At 33.1% G+C, this 19,350-nt stretch overlaps 2 protein-coding genes across 2 annotated transcripts; one reads left to right on the forward strand and one right to left on the reverse strand.

Annotated features, from left to right (window-relative positions):
• Nucleotides 1–3,893: 3,893 nt before the first annotated feature.
• On the forward strand, nucleotides 3,894–10,893 carry LOC134244215 (protein NipSnap homolog 3A-like). The gene is made up of 6 exons (XM_062726477.1): nucleotides 3,894–4,043; nucleotides 4,957–5,185; nucleotides 5,723–5,881; nucleotides 6,528–6,638; nucleotides 9,785–9,847; nucleotides 10,176–10,893. The coding sequence occupies exons 1-6, from the start codon at nucleotides 4,005–4,007 to the stop codon at nucleotides 10,235–10,237; spliced, it is 663 nt and encodes a 220-aa protein (XP_062582461.1). The 5' UTR covers nucleotides 3,894–4,004; the 3' UTR covers nucleotides 10,238–10,893.
• A 3,234-nt stretch (nucleotides 10,894–14,127) lies between these two features.
• Nucleotides 14,128–18,870, reverse strand: LOC134244217 (uncharacterized). The gene is made up of 3 exons (XM_062726478.1): nucleotides 18,068–18,870; nucleotides 17,550–17,745; nucleotides 14,128–15,416 (listed from the first exon to the last, which is right to left on the reverse strand). Exons 1-3 carry the CDS (start codon nucleotides 18,809–18,811, stop codon nucleotides 14,215–14,217), a joined length of 2,142 nt encoding a protein of 713 aa, XP_062582462.1. The 5' UTR covers nucleotides 18,812–18,870; the 3' UTR covers nucleotides 14,128–14,214.
• Nucleotides 18,871–19,350: the final 480 nt, after the last annotated feature.

The following is a 19,350-nucleotide window of genomic DNA, read 5'->3' on the forward strand; positions in this document are numbered from 1 at the left end:
TTACAAGCTGCCGAATGTTATTCTTCAAATCTTCCCCTTCTAATCCTCTCCAAGCCATATTTAATATTTGTTATGCTAAAATAAAAATAGTTTTAACTGACATTTTAAACAATGAAAGACTAAAATTTATCTATGGAATAACATTGAAATTGTTAACAGGTGTATTAGTTTTTAACTTATTTTTATATTGGGAATAAAAAATGCAATATCTTTCCTTCCCTTTGTGAAGAATGACTGCAAACCATAAAATAACCCCCATTTACTACATGAAATATAGGTTATGTTGCCCGCGCTTATGTCGCACCAGCTAACCATGACATTATTATCAGAGCCAATAATCCTTTTCAAATAGTTTATCTAATCATTATTTTTATTTTTCACAATTTTAAATGTTATGTAAAGGTCAGAATATAGAATCGCCCCCTATGTTAAGTGTTAGCTGCAGATCTGTAGCTCTCTGGAAGAAATATATTGACAGACCGGAGAGCAACTAAGTGCCACTCATTGTAAAAATTGTATATTTATTGCGCACAAAAAGTTGCGCTTAGTTCTGGATTAGCTCTTCTAAATTCTTACATCAATCGCAAAAAAGATAAATTTAAAGAAATTCATAACTCGGATATATATATCGATCCTATATGAAGCAGGGATGGGGTCAATTACTTTAAAAAGTAATTAATTAAATTACAATTATTTTGACTTTTTCTTCAATTAAATTACAATTAAATTACAGGCTTTTTAAGACATGTAATTAATTAAATTACAATTACTTTGCAAAAGTAATTAATTAAATTACAAATTACATTTTAAATTTTTTGATTTTTTCCCAATCCTTGTCAATGAATATACAGAACTACATTCATTTGTATATAAGCTCAGCCTCTGCTCAAACAATACAAGAAATGATATGATGTAGGCATTGTGTACACTTCTTTGTTGTTTGAATGATAACTTTTATTTACAAAACGTGAAAGAACTATCCGAGATCGCAGTCTGATGCAGTTTCTTCCACGCAATATTTACATGTACACAAATTGCATCCCTGATGGCTTATGATATTTTATTAAAAGGAGGTACCTTAAAGAGTAAAATGAGTCACAACTGTACCCCTCAAATTAAATATTTCTGAACCTAAACATCTTAATTAAATTGCTATTTATGTTGAACATTTTTACTTCATAGATAATACTTGTACAAAACATACTTTTCTCAGATACAAAATTCATTTATAAAATTCTTTTTAGATGTTAAAATAATTATCAAATTGAAAGTTTTTCTTTTCTTTTGAGCATTTTGATTGAAATAATTATCTCCATTGGCTTTGTTTTCTGAATCATGGAATGAATACCTCCTTAGAGGAGTTGACTTGTTTTGATTGCAATTTATAGCTGTGATTTGGAGGGCAATTATTTCTTCCCAACAAGAGGGAACTTAATTATGACACACACATTCTTTTTCTTTATTATTGATCAAACAAGAAAAATTGAAATATAATAAATGTGTGTTTCATAACGAATAGACCTAATAAGGCTGGTACAAAATTTAGATAAACCTATACCAAAAAAAAAAAAAAAAAAATTTATATAACTATTAGAAAGAAACTAGATAATTATTATCAAACTATTCATTTAGTTGCTTGTAAACATTATCTTAAATTTTTTACAATTGAAGGATTGAGGATATGTTTTTACAATTAAATAAAAGACAGTAAAATGGGGAGGTAGTGGTGACAATGTATCATGAATGTGCACTTTATAAAGTAATTGAATGTAATTGAAAAAGTAATTGAAACTAGAACTGTCCAATCGGGACAAAATACCCCCCGCTGGGTTTTTCAGAAGTAAGTTTTTGTATAATAAAGATATGTATCAAACACGAATTATAAAATTTTTCTTCCAGTGACCTTGAACTTCCCCAAATGACCTTGGGTCAAGGTCATGACACACCCTTGGGTCATGGGCAATCTTTGAGTGAAATAAGAACCTACCAAGTTTATCTATAAGAAAGATATGGACCGTACACGAATTATTAAATTTTTCTTCCAGTGACCTTGAACTTCCCCACATGACCTTGGGTCAAGGTCATGACACACCCTTGGGTCATGGGTAATCTTTGTATGAAATGAAAACCTACCAAGTTTATCCTTAAGAAAGATATGGACCGGACACGAATTATTAAATTTTTCTACCAGTGACCTTGAACTTCCCCAAATGACCTTGGGTCAAGGTCATGACACACCCTTGGGTCATGGGCAATCTTTATGTGAAATGAAAACCTACCAAGTTTATCCATAAGAAAGATATAGACCGGACACGAATTATGAAATTTTTCTTCCAGTGACCTTGAACTTCCCCAAATGACCTTGGGTCAAGGTCATGACACACCCTTGGGTCATGGGCAATCTTTGTGTGAAATGAGAACCTACCAAGCTTATCCATAAAAGATATGTGTCAAACATGAATTTTGAAATTTTTCTCCCAGTGACCTTGAACTTCCCCAAATGACCTTGGGTCAAGGTCATGACACACCCTTGGGTCATGGGCAATCTTTGTGTGAAATGAGAACCTACCAAGTTTATCCATAAGAAAGATATGGACCGGACACGAATTATGAAATTTTTCTTCCAGTGACCTTGAACTTCCCCAAATTACCTTGGGTCAAGGTCATGACACACCCTTAGGTTATGAGCAATCTTAATGTGGAGTAGTAGATTCTAATGTCCCTCTGTAAGAAAGATATGGACCGGACACGATTGCACAGACAGACGGACAGTCGGACAGACGGACAGACAGACAGACGGACAGACGGACAGACAGACAGACGGACAGACGGACAGACGGACAAGGTGATTCCTATATACCCCCCCAAACTTCGTTTGCGGGGGGTATAATTACATGGTATTTTTTCAGTGTAATTAATTAAATTACAATTACAAGTAATTGAAAAAATGTTCAATTACAAATGACTTCCAATTACTTTAAAAATTGTAATTAATTACGGTCAATTACAATTACTTTTTTCAATTACCCCATCCCTGATATGAAGAACTCTCGTAGTGGACATCTGCACGAAGTGCATTGGACCGAATTATCTTGCAAACCAAAATGCCAGTATAAATAGGTGAAAATTTTTGATGATCTTAATTCTAGGGCCAGGAAGGCTATTAACAACAATTATGAGGAATGTTTTGTTGTGGAAACAGTGAAAGAATATGTTAAGAACACACGGTTAGTAATATTTTGAGATGACAGTTTAATAACAGCGAGAAATTAACCGAGAAAAGGCGCACTTTTTTAGTGGGCAATAGATATACAGTTTTTTAAATGGGTGGCACTGTAACTCTCCGGTCTATCAGTATATATTTTTCGGAGAGCTACAGTTCTGCAGCTAGTTTAGTGTTTGCTATGAAAATTAAATGGTCCATTGACTGGCATGTATCGCGTTACACTGTAGTGCTAAATAAATTAAGTATTCTGTAAACAGGTCCCAGATAATGGGTACAAAATTAAAAAATCGAAATACTATACTATTTTTCTAAATATTTGAAGTACATGTGTATGATTGTATCATAGATGATAGAACATACTCGCCTGTGCGAACCTACCCGTAAAGTCAGCCTTTAAGATGAAAATTGACGGATATGCATTGTATATTAAAGTTCAATTATCAGTTCCATAGCAAATGAGTCGGATAAATTCAGATTCATTTGAAAAACAAACCGATATCATATGCTTTCTTTCAGACGTCTGGAATGTTTACATCTCGCCGCCATGTTTATTCCTTTAACAAGCTGCACATTCTTCCGAGTGATTCAATTGGACAAATCTTCATTTAAAGACCAATGAAAACTCACAATACAGAAATCCGTTTGGTAGTTGGCAAGCGCAGATCGGAACATTTCGGATGTTTACAAGCAAAATAGAAAGAACCTTGGAGCTCCGATTACAGTGCACATGTCGTTGACCTACTTAATACATCACGTATAAATATTTACAGAATTAAGGATGGCAGTAAATATAAATGCACTGGCAAAGAATGGTCGGGTATGTTTATGATCTTCAATATTTGAAGGTTTTTATAGCATGTTATGACTGAGTAAAACAGTGAAATGCATATTTGTAAATTGTTCACCTGCAAACTGGAGGCTGACACCATCTTGCAGTAAACAGGTAAAAACTGGTCATAAATGGCAAGAATATTGATACTGCATTCTAAGCTCAACTGATCCCCATCAACTGAGCTTTTTGGACAGAAATTTTTCTGTTGTTGTAAAGTTTAAAAATAAAAATCAATTCGTTTTCTTACTTAAGAACCACCAATCAAGTAGTCTTGCCTCTTGATTGCAAACCTTTTTTTATATGAATATCTGCCTGATTACTCATGTGAAAGCACCCTCCGGTATATATAGTACATGTATGTGTACGTTTGTCCAAATCATGGCTTCTATGAGAGGATGTGGCCTCTTAATTTTCCGAAGATCAACAGGACCAAGGTGATAAAGGTGAGCAGTGTGGCCCATGAACATCTGTTATGTTATACTTTATAACCAGGGAACATCTCCTATTTATCCTTTTGCAATAAGGTTATAAAAATTTACAGTACAGTGACTACAAATCACTTTTCAAAATGGTGTAATGAATTCAAAGTGGAATTTTTCTGAAGGACTTAAGCTTGTAAGGTATAAACCTGGATACAATACAGATACAGTCTTGTGTCATATATGAAATCTGCAGAAGGCATCTATGGAAAAAAGATGCTGATATACATACCTTCATTTATTAAAGTATAAAAATCTGCCTCAAATGAGATTGATAATTAACTGTAACAAGCCAGACAGCAGGCTTAAAACAGGCAAACAAGCCAGTCAAATTTATGACTTAATGCATTAATCTGAACAGAAAAAATTGACTTGTTTAAAGTGAAAAATGAAGTGTTTTGAGTTTTTTTCTTTTCCAGCTCATTTCAAGATGTTTTGCCATGGTTGCCAACAGTTGCAGCATGCACAACATGCACAATGGACCAATATATGAACTGCGGACCTACAGCATTTACCCAAAAGACTTCAAAAGCTTTATCCAACTGTCAGCAGAGCACCTGCATTTAAGAACCAAACATTCTAAACTGACCGGGTACTGGATCAGTGAGATAGGAGGGATCAGTGATGTTGTTCACATTTGGGAATACGGTAAACTGCATACCAGGTCTACAAAAAAACTTTAATATTAATTCAATTTATATTGTAGAATCTGTAGCAGATATATACATTAACATGCTGAACATGCACATATACTTACAGCAATATACATAATTTCATTGTAGTATGACAAAGGTCTACAAAAAGACTGTTTTATTAATTAAATGTACGTGTATATTATAGAAACTTATTAAGCAGATATATACTTTAACATGCTGAACATGCACATATACTTACAGTATACTTTGACAAAGAAAATGTAGTTAAAATATATCTCTTAAAGGAATTTTTTCCCCTCTAACTGATATTTTTACTTTACAAATGTCAAACTTAAAGCATTATTCACTGTTATTCATGTTATTTGATAACATACCAGTATTATAATTTTTGTTCAAGAATCTATTAATTTAGATTGGTGTATTGACTATGTATAGATTTGAAGTCCACAATTGTTAATGTTATTCATTTAATATAGTATTACCATAAAAAGATCAAATGTATGTATTTATATGAATTTCTCCTTTACAGATTCTCTGAAGCATAGAGCAGGGGTGAGAGAGGCACTGGGGCATGACCCCAACTGGCTTGCTCAGTACATCAGCAAGATAATGCCTATGTTGGACCGTCAAGACAATGTACTGCTGAAACTGACCAGCAAGGGTAGCCTAGTGCAGACAGACAGTGGAGGTAAGAAACTGAACTGCTAGTGGACTGAAAGATATGGAGATAACGAACAGTATACAAGCTCATAAGTCTTGTTAAAATACAAATCAGGAGGAATGCAAACGAGGACCTCTGAAACATCAGAGGTGGGATCAAATGCCATGGAGGTAAGAAACTGAACAACAACATTTGCCAAGTGCATAGTAACAGTAGTCTGATGATAACAGAAAGTACATGTAGTTGAATATTGGCCAGCAAAAGTTTGTTTGTGATAAGAAATGGAGGTAAATACAATGAATTCATGTAAATATCATAAGCATTTTTATAATGATTTATTTTTAATTTCAAGAATGATTTATATTTACTTGGCAAAGAAGTTTACATAAGCAGTAAACTTTAAAAAAAAATGGAATTTTTACCAAGATTTCAATTTTGTCATAAGGGAGTGTCAAGATCACTAAAATAAAAAAAAAACCCAACCCATTCTGTATCAGAGGTAATGTTGAGTGCCAATGGTTATCTTTGCTAGGCATTATAAATCACTAAACTTGCCTTTAGTTAAGAATATATACAAATTTCTTGAGAAATAGGACCACTTATACAGTATCCTTTTTTAAATTATCATTAGCTAATTTAAAAGACATGACACTTGATCATCTATATATTCCAGGTGTGTATGAACTTTGCTGCACAGAGAAACCTTTGAAGGATCTCCCCAAGGAAAAAGGAGATGCACAGTTACTTGGAACCTTTTCTTCTCTCATAGGATCTCTCAGTTCATGTATGTATTGTAAAAATATAAAATGGAGTGTATGCATCATTTTAAGAATGGACCCTTTTTGTTTCCTTAAAATCTTACCTTGAAGAGGTAGAGATGAGCTACACGTAAATCTCAAGTTCAAGGTTTTATTTCTACCTGTTTAAATCATGGATTATAGGCATTCTTATAAGCTAGACTGCAGATTGAGATGCTGCAAATCAATGGGAGTGACGTACTGTAATATATTTACATTTGCTGTGTTTTTCTACTAAGCCAACTGTGAAATTGATTTGAAAACCATTTTTGTGTATACTCACGCGTAGAAATATACAAGAAGAAACGTGTGCTAAGGTGATGTCACAATAAAGCTACATCGACGTTAGTAAAAGTATAACGATATAGGCAACAAGAAATTCAAATATTGAGTATATTTTTGGTGCTTCCAAACATGTAAAATGTAAATATAAGGAATGCTAGCGCGCTTCATGAAATATGCCTACGTGACAAGTCTGTGTGATTCACACACCAATAACACACACAAAACTTAAAAACATTCCTTAAATGTTTAGGGTATTAGTTTAAAAAGTAGGTAAATTCCCTATTAGCATATGCCTTAACAAACTTGAAAAGAGATATACATGTATCTAGGGATGTTTACAGTACATGTATTAACCTAGGGGTTTCACTTTTGATACTCTCTACATCCATTCTATATATTCTTGATACATGGCCTATAGAATTGATAAATACTATAAAAGCAGAAAATTTCTTTGGGATTAAATTTCTTTGTTTACAATTTAGGCCATAATAAAAATATTCCTAGATTCTCATCCCCGCCCGCCCCGATTTTATACCCCACACCTTGATTTTTTTTATTTCTGTTTTTCTTCGTCTTAATTCTGATCGGGATCAGTATTCATCTACCATTCTACTTTTGTTTTAAATCCCGCGAAAGTCGACATGATTTTGATAGCTGAAAAGATGGTAATTGCTGTAATACATGCGTATATATTTTAAACAAGGGTCATTGGTTGAAAAAGATTGGTGATGATGTGAAGTAAGAGATAATTGAACCTTTACTAAGACTTTTATTCGGGTATTGTAGATAAAATTACACCGATTGACCAGGTCAATAAAAAATCTGCAAAATTGAAAAAATGAAAAATATAAAATAAAAGCCACCCACCCGCCTTGATTTTTAAAAAAATTTGGATGAGAATCTAGCAATTTATTTATTATGGCCTTATCAACAAAATTTAATGCCCATGAAACCGTTTAGCTAGTATACTCAATTCTCATCATATCACGGGTTTCATTGTATCGCGGTATATCGCAGAAATTTGGATACATAGACTATATTCTTTTTATTGATGGACAATATGTATATGTTGTCTGAATGTTTACTTTTTTGATGATTAAGAAGTATAGAACATCCGTTTGAAAAAAAAATATTCAAATAAAACGTAATTTTACAGATTTCCAGTCACATTTTTATTATTTTTAACCATTAAATTCATAACCTAGTAAAATTATACTAAAGTTCATCTTTTAAGGGTCTTTAGTCTGTATAATTGTTTACTTTTCCTGTAGAATTACATCATAAATTCACCAATAAAAATTGAGGTCCATGTCATCTACAAGTTTCCATGTTTTCCCATACCGCAATACAATGAGACTCTCCAATTTAGGAGGTAAATAAGACTTCCTGTTTTAAAAATAGACAATAACTTAAACAATGCAAGCTTGGGAAATAATTTGACACTAAAAAGGTAGTCCATACATTGGTTTATGAATATTTTTTATGAAAGTTCAAGTAAAAAATTGGAATAATACTTTTTATCCAAAAGGATTAAGTACCGTGATATAATGAGACACCGGTATACATGTATATCACTGAGATTTGATCCCCATAAAAATTTGTGTTTCTACAATATCCTTTCCCAAGTTAATCTACTGCAGTCTGTGTTCAGGTGCTATAAGTTCCAGATATACAACTAGAACAATTTGAAAAATCTTAGTCTGTGTAATGATTTACTACTCCATTTTGGGAATTGTTTACTCTTTTCACTATGTAGATTTCTGTTCCCTTTAATGTTCAGTTACCATTAATTCTGTTTACACTGCAAGGTCATATGCATTCGTTTTAAGGGGGCCGACTATAGTTTCCATTGCACAATATTTCGCGCATCATAGTAAAATGAAGCGCAATTACTGTTTTAATGCAACTTTTTTTGCTTAATGATTAAAATTAATCAAATGTAAGAAATTATAGGTATAAAAATGTTATTAAAATTTAATATAACTGATTTTTTAACTGATTTTGCCATTGATAGGTAGGTTGACGTCGTTGCAGTGTGTTTTTGATGTTATGATAAGCTGTAGCTCTTAAGGAGAGGGTTAATAAAAATGTTATTAAAGAAAAAGTAAAACATAAAACATTAAACATACGCTCTTGAAATTTAAAACATAGAAATTTGAGAATATCTCCAATATTTTTATTATGTTTTCATGTGAATCCATTGTGTACGTCATATTTCGTAATATTCTATAAAAATAGTAAAATTTACTAAATTTTTGCATTTTGAGATGCCCCCTCTGGTAACGACGGTAGAATTTTGTGTTTCTTACATATATTGTATAATATAGTATTACTCATCAAATGTTTTAGTTTGAACAAAATGTCTATTGTAGTATTTGTATAATTTGCTTTAAAGTGCTAAGAATTGGCATTTTCCTATATAACCCTATAGTAAATGTACCTGTATTTTGAGATGGTCCCTCAAAAATACCTGGACGGTAGATTTCCCCCAAACTTTGCATGTACACTGAAGTTAATGTAAGTTATATATGGTATAAAAATGAAGAGTTTCGCTATTGTAGTTTTCACACAATAAAACTATAGGCGGCCCCCTTAAATACCATATAAGCAGAAATTTTAGTGAGGAATCAATTTGGCATATTTAGCAAGGGTTTAATGTCTCTAAAATGAATATTGGGGTTACCATAATGAATATATTTCTAATTTTCTTAAAATCACAAAAATGACTTTTTACTAAAATTATTTGATTTTTCAGGAAAAATCACTTTATATGCATCTCGCTAAAATATCCACTTATATGGTCATTAATTTTTCAATGCTCTAAAAGGAGATTGTGAACCTTTTGCAGCATACCAGTTGTGGCATCACAAATCTATTGATGACGTTGTTACCAGTGCAGCAGGAGGCTCTTGTGAGTCCTTTATTTTAATTTTACAATTTGGTAATGTAGTTTTAGTATTTCATGATAAAATTTTAGCATCCCATCTCAAACAGTGAGATCCTGTCTCTTTCTTTGCTTTACTCTAAATATCTCAAACTATTGGAAGTTTTTCATCTGTGATAATGAGGTTTCACTGTATTTGACAATTTGGTAGAAAACATTTTCAATATTCTATTTCAGTACTTGACAATACACATTTTTTCATAACTGTATGTTAAATATTTTTTTTTTGTGCTTGAATAATGTCTAATTGTATATATATATATCTAACAAATATTTTTCTTTTATGTTTTAACAGATGGATCTTACTGTACCAAAAGTCGCCTACTGCTTCCTACTGCTTGGTCCCCAATGAAGTAAACAAAAAAATGCTGCCGTTTTGGAGGATTGAAATATATAAATTTTGGGACAAATAATTTGGGAAGAACAAAAAATGTCAGTTTCAGTGCTAAGTTAAGATGCTGTGGGAAAGTTGCAGATAAAACTGTTTTTATTATCTTTTAATATTACTATCTTATGTATGCTAGTCAGATTTATTTTATAAGTGTGTAATATGTACATTTAATCATTTATCTGTTATTAAGTGCTATAACTGTCAGACAGAATTCAATAAGATTTTAGTAATACTTAAAACTTTTTACCTCTACATTTGTTGATCCATTTGACTCTACGTTTCACAGGATTGTATTGAAGCAAGCATTACCGGTACATACCATGAACCTAGTGATATTTCATTCAGATTTCCTTTTTTATGTTTTTTCTTCTGATGCATTTACATGATTCTTAGCAGACTAGGCCTTGTTAATAACTTTTTCTTTATACGTGTATTTACCACTTTAAATTATAGTCCAAGATAATGTGTTCAGTATTAAGTATTTATCAAAAGTTGCCCTTGGTTGTTAGGCATGTTTATTTAGGATCATACATGTACATTTTGGTGCTAATTTTAGTTATTGATGTTAAAGAACATACATGATTAGACATTGTAACAGCAAATAAATATATCAAAATAAAAAGTTTTAAATTATTTTTTTAAAAGAAAGCAGCCAAAATGTTGATATCTCTACCAACAATATAACCCAACCCTCAGATCTGCTATTAAAGATGCATATTTTATAGGTTTTAGATATGACATAAATAGGTGATTCAAATTGATGTAACGTAAATATCAATTTACTTTGCTGAATTTGACTTAGACAGTTTGACTTTATTCTCAACCACAGTTTTAGTTGCAAGTTAACTTGTGAATTAGGTATTGCATAGCATTACAGTCAAGTTTTCATGATTGCCACAGCCATTACTTGGAACATAAATGAAAAGTAGTTGCAATAATTCTAAAAATTGTTATAACATGATTACTAAATGCATATGTTCTAAAGGAAAAACCTTCCTCCCTTAATCTTTTTAACTCCGAGAAAGAATGTGTCCTTTTCCTTCACTACCGTATATACTCGCCTATAAGTCGGTCCGCTTATAAGTCGGTTGTACTCAAGAAGCTTATATTTCAGATGTACTGACCTCATATAATATCATTCTTTTAATAGCTCGCCTATAAGTCGGACACAGAGTTTTGGACCAGATATTAACTCCCAAAAAACCGACTTATAGGCGAGTATATACGGTAATTTCAAAACATTTACTTATAACTTAATCTGGAAACGCAAGGTTGGGATCATTTTGTTGTAACTTAATGGACTTCTATCCTTTTATAGAAAGATTATATTCAGATGGTAGGTTCAAATTGTGATTATCTTGTACTAAATTATGACATTGGGATTTATATTATGGCCCTTCTGTTCTCATTTGCAGAATGATTTAGCAGAATGATTCCCGCTTTATTTTCCTCTAGAAAAATTGGATTACATATTGTGGCCCTTCCCTATCACTTAGGGTCATGGTTTGAATGAACATGTACCTGTACTACCTATGGATTTTTCCATAATGTGATAAATCATGACTTTGTTGTTCTTAAAAGATTTTTTGCTCTTTAGAGCTGAAAACACAAGTGAATTTTCCAGATTTATACCTGTTGTCAATCCATCAGTTTAAACTTTTAATATTTTCAAGTTTTCTCAAGAACTACCATGCCAGTTTTAACCAAAGTTGGTACAAAGCATCCTTGGGTGAAGAGGAACTAACTTTTGAGTAGAAAGGCCATTCCTCATTCCAAAGGGAGATAATCAAGGAAAGACAAAATAAGGATTATGTCTTTGAAGAATCACTAAGCCAGAAAAGATTAAACACGTGAAAGCTTGTGCTCTTCCTCATAGGTCATGATTTAAACAATTTAGACGTTAATTACTGTGGGATCATCAATGTTTAAGAAGGCAAATTTTCATGGATTACTTAAATTTTACATTTTTATGGGGACATAATTTCATGAATTCACTCAAAAAGAACTTAAATTTGAAGCCTTTGTGATTCATGGAAGATGTAAATTCATGGATGAAAGGTATACTCAAGAATTTCACAAATATTATGCCACCACAAAATCGCATGATTCCACAGTATGTCGGAAAGCTTGACCAGGTTTTATCTTTCCTGACCTAGGGGTTCTTTCCCAGAAAGAGGATGCAACCTTTGAACAAATTGTTTTCACCAAGATTAATCTTTGCCAAATTTATTTAAAAATGGCCTAGTAGTTCAATTTTTCCATGTTCACCAGCCTTGTTAAAACTTATTTACATTTAACCCCAACAAAGCTGGTGAACTTGTGTATACGAGGTCCTGGACTCAGTCTGTTTAATGGGGAAAGAACGTAGCGAGCTATAGGGACTGTGGATTTTGGCCTGGATAGCTCACTTGGAGCACTTGTCTAGTTATTCAGGGGGTCAGAGTTGAAATCATGGTCTGGCCTCTCACATTTCTTTCCTGTTCAGTTACATTTAATGCACTGACCATTTTCTGGCTGTGACAAGTGGAAAGACCTGGGTTAGTTTCATGGGAGGAGGGAAATGGCAGTCAGGCAGGTTCGATTGCCTGATATTTTACTCAGTTCATGCTGAACCTGACTTGTGGTTTAGGGGAACTAGGTTCAAATCCTGGTCTGGTCAGTCACCTTTTCAAATTTTTGGTAGAATAGAGCAGTCATTGGCAAGATTAACTTAAAAACCATACTGCCAAAAACACCATTCAGATGCATATGAAATTGAAAACCTCTTTTTGGTACAATAGAATCAATCAATATAAATATACTGCAAGTAATCCAAGACTTCACTTTTTTGATACAAATGATCCTGTTACAAAATTAAGTTCCTGATTCACACACTTCAACATTGACTAGGGATGAATTTCACTCTAACTTGCACTGCAATACTTATAATTTAATTTAAAAGAAAAAAATTTTCCTTTAAAATATTCTTTAATAACAAAATTCGCTGCCATTAACAGATGAAAATTATAACAACTTAAATGACTAGAAGATAACCCTGCAGAATGGCTTGATTTAAAATGAGACATGTGTACTAATCAATCAAGTTTCATACAAAAATTAGAAAAGAAACATTTTTACAACTTGAATAAATGGTATATAGCACTGAAGTGCAATAAAAAATAACATTTGCTCTAAACAAATATTGATTAAAAAAACAAGACCATCTTTCTTGTCAACCTAAAATAGATCTCAAAATATAAAACAGACAATCAAAAAAGGCTTTTCTATTACAATACACATGTCCTTGCTTAATGTCTTATATCTATGCTTTATCCTCTTTGCCTCCAATTGTGTTCTTATTTTGATGGGACCATCTAAATCAATGCTTAGCTAAGGTCACAAATCACAAAAAAAAAGATGTTAAAAGATTCATATCTGAATGTTTATACCATTTGTCATTGTTTACGTGTTGTACTAAGCAATTTTTAAATTTCTTAAGGCCATCAATTAAAAAATTTGTTCCCCAAAAATTTCCAATATTTCTAGAAGAAACATTCTTTCTTTTAAAATTTTCCATTTCTGAACAAATTTTAGTAGGAAAGGCTTATTAAGCTCAGGGTGGTGAGTTTAAAACCAATAAATCAAACAAGATACCTGTAATATGCATGACTTTGCATTGTAAAAAAAAAAAATTACTTGTGGCTAAAAATAGACTGCTAATTGCCATAAAACTTTTTAAAAAGGAAATGCAAAACACACTGTCTACAGAGTTGTAAAAATATTCAACTTCAATTGAAAGTGTTCATAACAATTCTATATGATTACATATAGATATAATACATAAACAACAATCCAAAAAAAAAAATCCAGAGGGAAGCATTATTTGCATGTACAAGTATTTGTATATCAATGTTTAATACTCGGTTACAAATGTTTCTACCATCCTGCACCTTTAAAACATCCACTATTCTGTATACTCCTGAACATCTCTTTGAATTTCTGAACAGATTGACTCCCATTCCATCTGAACATCTTTATTTGTTGATTCATTATCAGTAGATCGGTTATCCACTTCTGGAGAGATACCCTGTTCTGGGTTTGACAGCATAATCAGACTTTGGGCAGCATCAAGAGTATCATTTGCCGTCTGACGAGGGTGAATCCAGGACATTGTCTGATGCCCTCCATACACAGATGGAGACAAAGGACATAAACTGTTCCCGTTGCTTAATAGCTCTTGTCTTACTGCTCCAGGAGGCTGCAAACAAGATCTGTCTTGTTTGCTCCAAGTGTAAGAATTGGAATTGGTCAGAGAAAAGTCCCCTGCTCTAAAATGGTTATTCTGGAGATGATTTCCATTTTCCATCTCGTGACTGGAGAAGATGCCTATTGGACCTTTCTCCATGAAACCAAGGTCTTTTGCACTTGAAATGCAAGATAATTCCTGGTACGTTTTGGTATATTCTTGTGTTGATCTGTTTAATGGATCAACTGTACTTGAAACACTGCAGATTTGCATTCCAGATTCATTGCTTAGCAATCCCAAGTATGAAGAATATGTAGGATCATCATCCAAATTTCTTTGCTCAATAACATCAAATGCTGCTGAAAACCACCCTGACATTGCAGAATTTGAATTACTCTCTAGCCTGGCTTTACCGTACATTACTGGTTCCATGGTAACATTATTTGAAACATAGGAATCGTTCCATCCATGGTTCATTTCAGACAATTCACTTGATTCACTTGATATGCTTGTCTCACTGTCCCTTCGTTCTGATGACCTTGAGCTATCACTGATGGCTAAGGGATGACCTGCATCTTCCAGGAAATTCTCACAGTGGCTTGTGATGCTGTACTCCTTGACAATTTCTATCTCCTCGTAGCAAGTGCTTGAGTTAGACTCTTCCTTTAGGCAGGATTGAATTTCTGCAAGTTCTGGATCTTTGTAGAGGAAGTGCCTAACAATGCCACTTTCTCCACTAGTGTACTCTATTTTGTGAATAAGCTCTAATAAATCCGCATTTTCATCAAAGAAAGTGTTTTCCATCTCCATGAATTTCACTTTTTTTCTTGACCTAGATTGTGAGGTTTTGTCATACGCTGTAAGGTCATGGTTTGAAGTCTCACTTGGGCAAATGGCTGGTTTTGAATTTCCATCTTTCACTGAAAGTAAAAATCAATAACGAGGGTCACTTACATATATCTACATCTACTGAATATTTTTTCCTTTATTTCTTATAAGAACCATTTCAATTAATCAGTGCATAAACTTTACAAAGCAAGTAAAGTTTTCTTGAATGCTGTTCCATGTATACAATGACATAGTCATCTATGAGGTATAATACAATATTTAACATATTCAATTTTTATGCACCCGGATCGATAGATCCGTGCCGTATATTGTTTTTGTCCTGTCTGTTTGTCTGTTTATCTGTCTGTTGTCAACTTTAACCTTCGCCATAACTTTTGCACCATGAGAGATGGAGACTTCAAATTTGGTATAAATACTCCACTTATTAAGTTCTTTCAAATGACACCAAGGTCATGACCTTGTGACCTTGACTGTGACCTAAATGCTAAAAATACCTTTTTCAAACTTTCCCCATAGTTTTTAAACCATAGAAGAAAGAGACTTATGTTTGGTATGCATACTTCATTAATTAAGCTTTTTCAAATGGCACTAAAGTCGATGACTTATGACCTAGTAACTGTGACCTATATGCTACAAATAGCTTATTCGAACTTTAACCATAACTTTTGAACCATAGGAAATAGAGACTTCATATTTGGGGTATGCATACTACACTAGTTAAGTCCTTTCAAATGACATCAAGGTCTAGTGACCTTGTGACCTTGACTGACCTATATGCTAAAAATAGTTCTTTCGAACTTTGTTGCCCCGGGAGTATAATCTTTCACAAACACATCTTGTACTTACTAGAATGTTTTTCATATAGATGTAAATAATAAAATGTCTTTTAGCATTGGAATAAGTGTTGCAGCTATTGCAGTAAAAAATTACATAACCCCAATTTTTGTATTTTTTCTGCAACAGCTGTGACATTAATTTCCATACTTACAACCAAAGAAAGCATTTTATTATTTAAGTAAATACATCTTTAATTGCAACACAATAAATATATTTCAATAATATTGACAGTTTGACACCTAACTTCACAAAATATTTAAAATAAGAGGCCTGTGGGCCACAAGGCTCACATGAGGACTTTGGCTAAGAATGAACAGAAATCATAGCTTTGCTAATCTTGAATATTCTATTGAAAAAGATGAACATCCATTGTGGCCCCTTCCTATCCCAAGGGGTCATGATTTTAACAAACTTCCTACACTACCTAAGGATGCTTCCATATAAATTTTACTAATCATACTTGAGATGTTCTTGAAAAAAAATATTTTTCTACAAATTCCTATATAAAACTTTGATTACCAAGTGTTTTCCTTCCCTACCTGATGGGTTTTTAACTAGAATCTACACTACTTAATGGTGCTTCAATACAAAAATGACCAATGATGGGAATCATGGTTTTGCTGTTCTTGAAAAGATTTTTTTGCAAAATTTTTCCTATATAATCCTATGTTAAACTTTGATTATCCATTGTGGCTCCCCCCTACCCACTGGGGTTATGATTTGAACAAATTTGAATCTACATACCTGAGAATGCTTCCAAACAAATATGACCAATCAAAGGCTTTGCTGAAGACATTGCAATTCTACTCTACCTCTGAGGTCATGTACAGTAAAACTCGGTTATAACGAAGTCCCTGGGACCTATGAAATTACTTCGCTATATCCATAATTCGTTATATCCCTATAAGAATTTTAAAAAATTTATATAGCTGGGTATCCACAATAACTTCGCTATATCTGTGAATTCGCAATATCCGTGTTCATACTAACCGAGTTTTTACTGTATTTGAAGAAATATGAATGTACACTACAACTACACTGTACCTGAGGATGCTTCCTTGCATTTATGGCTCAGGGTTTGTTTGAGAAGATTTGAAAAAGATGTCATTAATTTTCAAAATTTATAACTATCTCCCCTTTGAAGGAGTGGTCCTTCATTTGATCAAACCCAAAGCCACTTTACAAGAGACTACTTTGTGGCAAGTTTGGTAGAAATTGGCCTAGTTCTTCTACATCAGAATTCAAAAATGTTTATATTTTACAGATAAACAATCAGACACCATACAAAATGTGATCAGAAAAGCTCACTAAAGCTTTTGGCTCAGGTGAGCAAAAAAGTCATATTTCAAAAGTTTTGAAGCACTTACAAGCTTTCCCTCTGATGGAAGATGTTCCCCTGGATAACTTTTTCATTTCTTTGATGAGACATTTTATGAGGTCTTTGTGTGAACGAGATTCAAAGTGTTTCCTTAGGTGGAAAGGATAGTTATATTCCTTCTGGCAAGTAACACATTTATGTACCTCTGTAGCATGGAAACCATAGAAATGTCTCTGCTTTGCTTCCTAAACAATGTATAGTGTATAAAAATCACCATATCATACATTATTATTATTACATCTGTAATGGGAGAGGAGTAAAACAGCAGTTGACCAGGCCTGGATTCAAACCCTGACCCCGTGCATTTCCTTTTATTTTGTTGATAAATATTTTTCATTGAATTCAATTAAATGAAATTTTTTATTTGACTATTAAAATATAGAATATAGTTACTTTTGAAACAACAAAATTAAATACTCACAAAACCTTTTAAGATAACAAACAAACAAAATTTTCACCCAATGAAAATTTGTGCTCTTACAGTTATCTTTATATAGCTATGCTTACCTTGGAGTCCAGTACTTTGTCACAACGTGAACACTTGTGATCATCTTTGATATGCTTCTCAATTTGTGAGGCTTTCTTGAATCTTTTCTGGCAGAATGCACAAGGAAAGGGTTTCTGAGGTATATTCTTGGTCAGCTCTTTTACTTTTTTGCCGTTCTGTTGAGCTTTAAATGTTTTCAAACTTGTGTTTCTAAGACCTTGGTGAATCCTTATAACTGGTTTCACAGGTAATTTTCTTGGTTGTGTCTTATTTGCTACTTTATCTTCTTTCTCCAGAGGACTTGCTCCTTTCTGTGATTTCAAAACTTTCTCATCTGTGCTCGTCTTCTTATTTTTAGTGGTTTTATTTTGATCACTTCTTGTAGAAGACTGGTTCTGTTTCACAATACCATGCTTCTTTTTTTCCGAGACACCTTTCTTAGCAGGACTGGCTTTTGTACCTTTCTTTTGCAACTTTAAAGCTGATGAGTGTGAGATGTCTTTCACTGTCTTTCCACTTTTCTTCCTGTTCACAGGGAAAAGTTCCTTTTTCACCCTTGTAGTTTTCTGAACTATACAGACTTTTTTAGACTTCCTGGTGGTAACTGTTTTAGAATTCTTAGTTATTGACACCGCAATTTCTTGCAAGCAATTCTGGATCATTACTTTGGGAGATTGAGATCTAGACTTTTTAACACCTGACCGCTCCTGAGATGAGTTTCCCCTTTCATTTTTTTTTCTCTTTTTTACAACTCCATTTCTCATTCTGATCTTGTGTCCAGTTTTTGAGGCATTTTGATCAAAGTCCTCGTTTAAAGATAAATCTGAATCATCCTTCTCTTTCTCATTGCTGACAGAATCTTTACATCCCACTGGAGTCAATATTCCTTTACTGCATTTGTACTTTCTGCCTTCAAACTTAACCAAGAATAATCCCTTTTTGACATCTGAGGGTTTCCTCTTACTGTTCTCTTGGTGGTTATTTTCTTTTTCACATTCTGCTGTTTGTTCTTCTTGAAAACTTTGTTGAGTGTTGTCCTTATCATTTTCTTTTCTCGAGTTTCTTTTCTCAGTGCTTTTCAGATAGTTATGTTTTCTGGGTTTTGAAACAGCTATGGGAGCTTGAATAGACCTATTCTTATTAGTTGCCCTAGTTGAACTCCTTGTTACCATTCTGACAATTTCTGAGTTGTCCTTATGGCGAGTTTCTTCCTCATTTGTATCATCATGAGTTGAGCAGGGATGTGGCATTTCCTTTCCATGTGACTTTTCTGAGAGAGATATTCCAGATCTTTCAGCATAAT

This window comes from Saccostrea cucullata, unplaced genomic scaffold, assembly GCF_032062105.1.
Source record: "Saccostrea cucullata isolate Sc308-1 unplaced genomic scaffold, CSIRO_AGI_Scuc_v1 ctg2275, whole genome shotgun sequence".
NCBI classification, from domain to species: domain Eukaryota; kingdom Metazoa; phylum Mollusca; class Bivalvia; order Ostreida; family Ostreidae; genus Saccostrea; species Saccostrea cuccullata.

Coding starts and splice junctions, on each gene's coding strand:
- LOC134244215 (XM_062726477.1), top strand. CDS start 4,005: ATGGCAGTAAATATAAATGCACTGGCAAAGAATGGTCGG. Junction 5,186..5,722: donor TGTTCACATTTGGGAATACG/GTAAACTGCATA, acceptor TCTCCTTTACAG/ATTCTCTGAAGCATAGAGCA. Junction 6,639..9,784: donor CATAGGATCTCTCAGTTCAT/GTATGTATTGTA, acceptor AACCTTTTGCAG/CATACCAGTTGTGGCATCAC.
- LOC134244217 (XM_062726478.1), bottom strand. CDS start 18,811: ATGAGAAATGGAGTTGTAAAAAAGAGAAAAAAAAATGAAAGGGGAAAC. Junction 17,746..18,067: donor ACAAAGTACTGGACTCCAAG/GTAAGCATAGCT, acceptor TACATTGTTTAG/GAAGCAAAGCAGAGACATTT. Junction 15,417..17,549: donor TTCCATCAGAGGGAAAGCTT/GTAAGTGCTTCA, acceptor TTTTACTTTCAG/TGAAAGATGGAAATTCAAAA.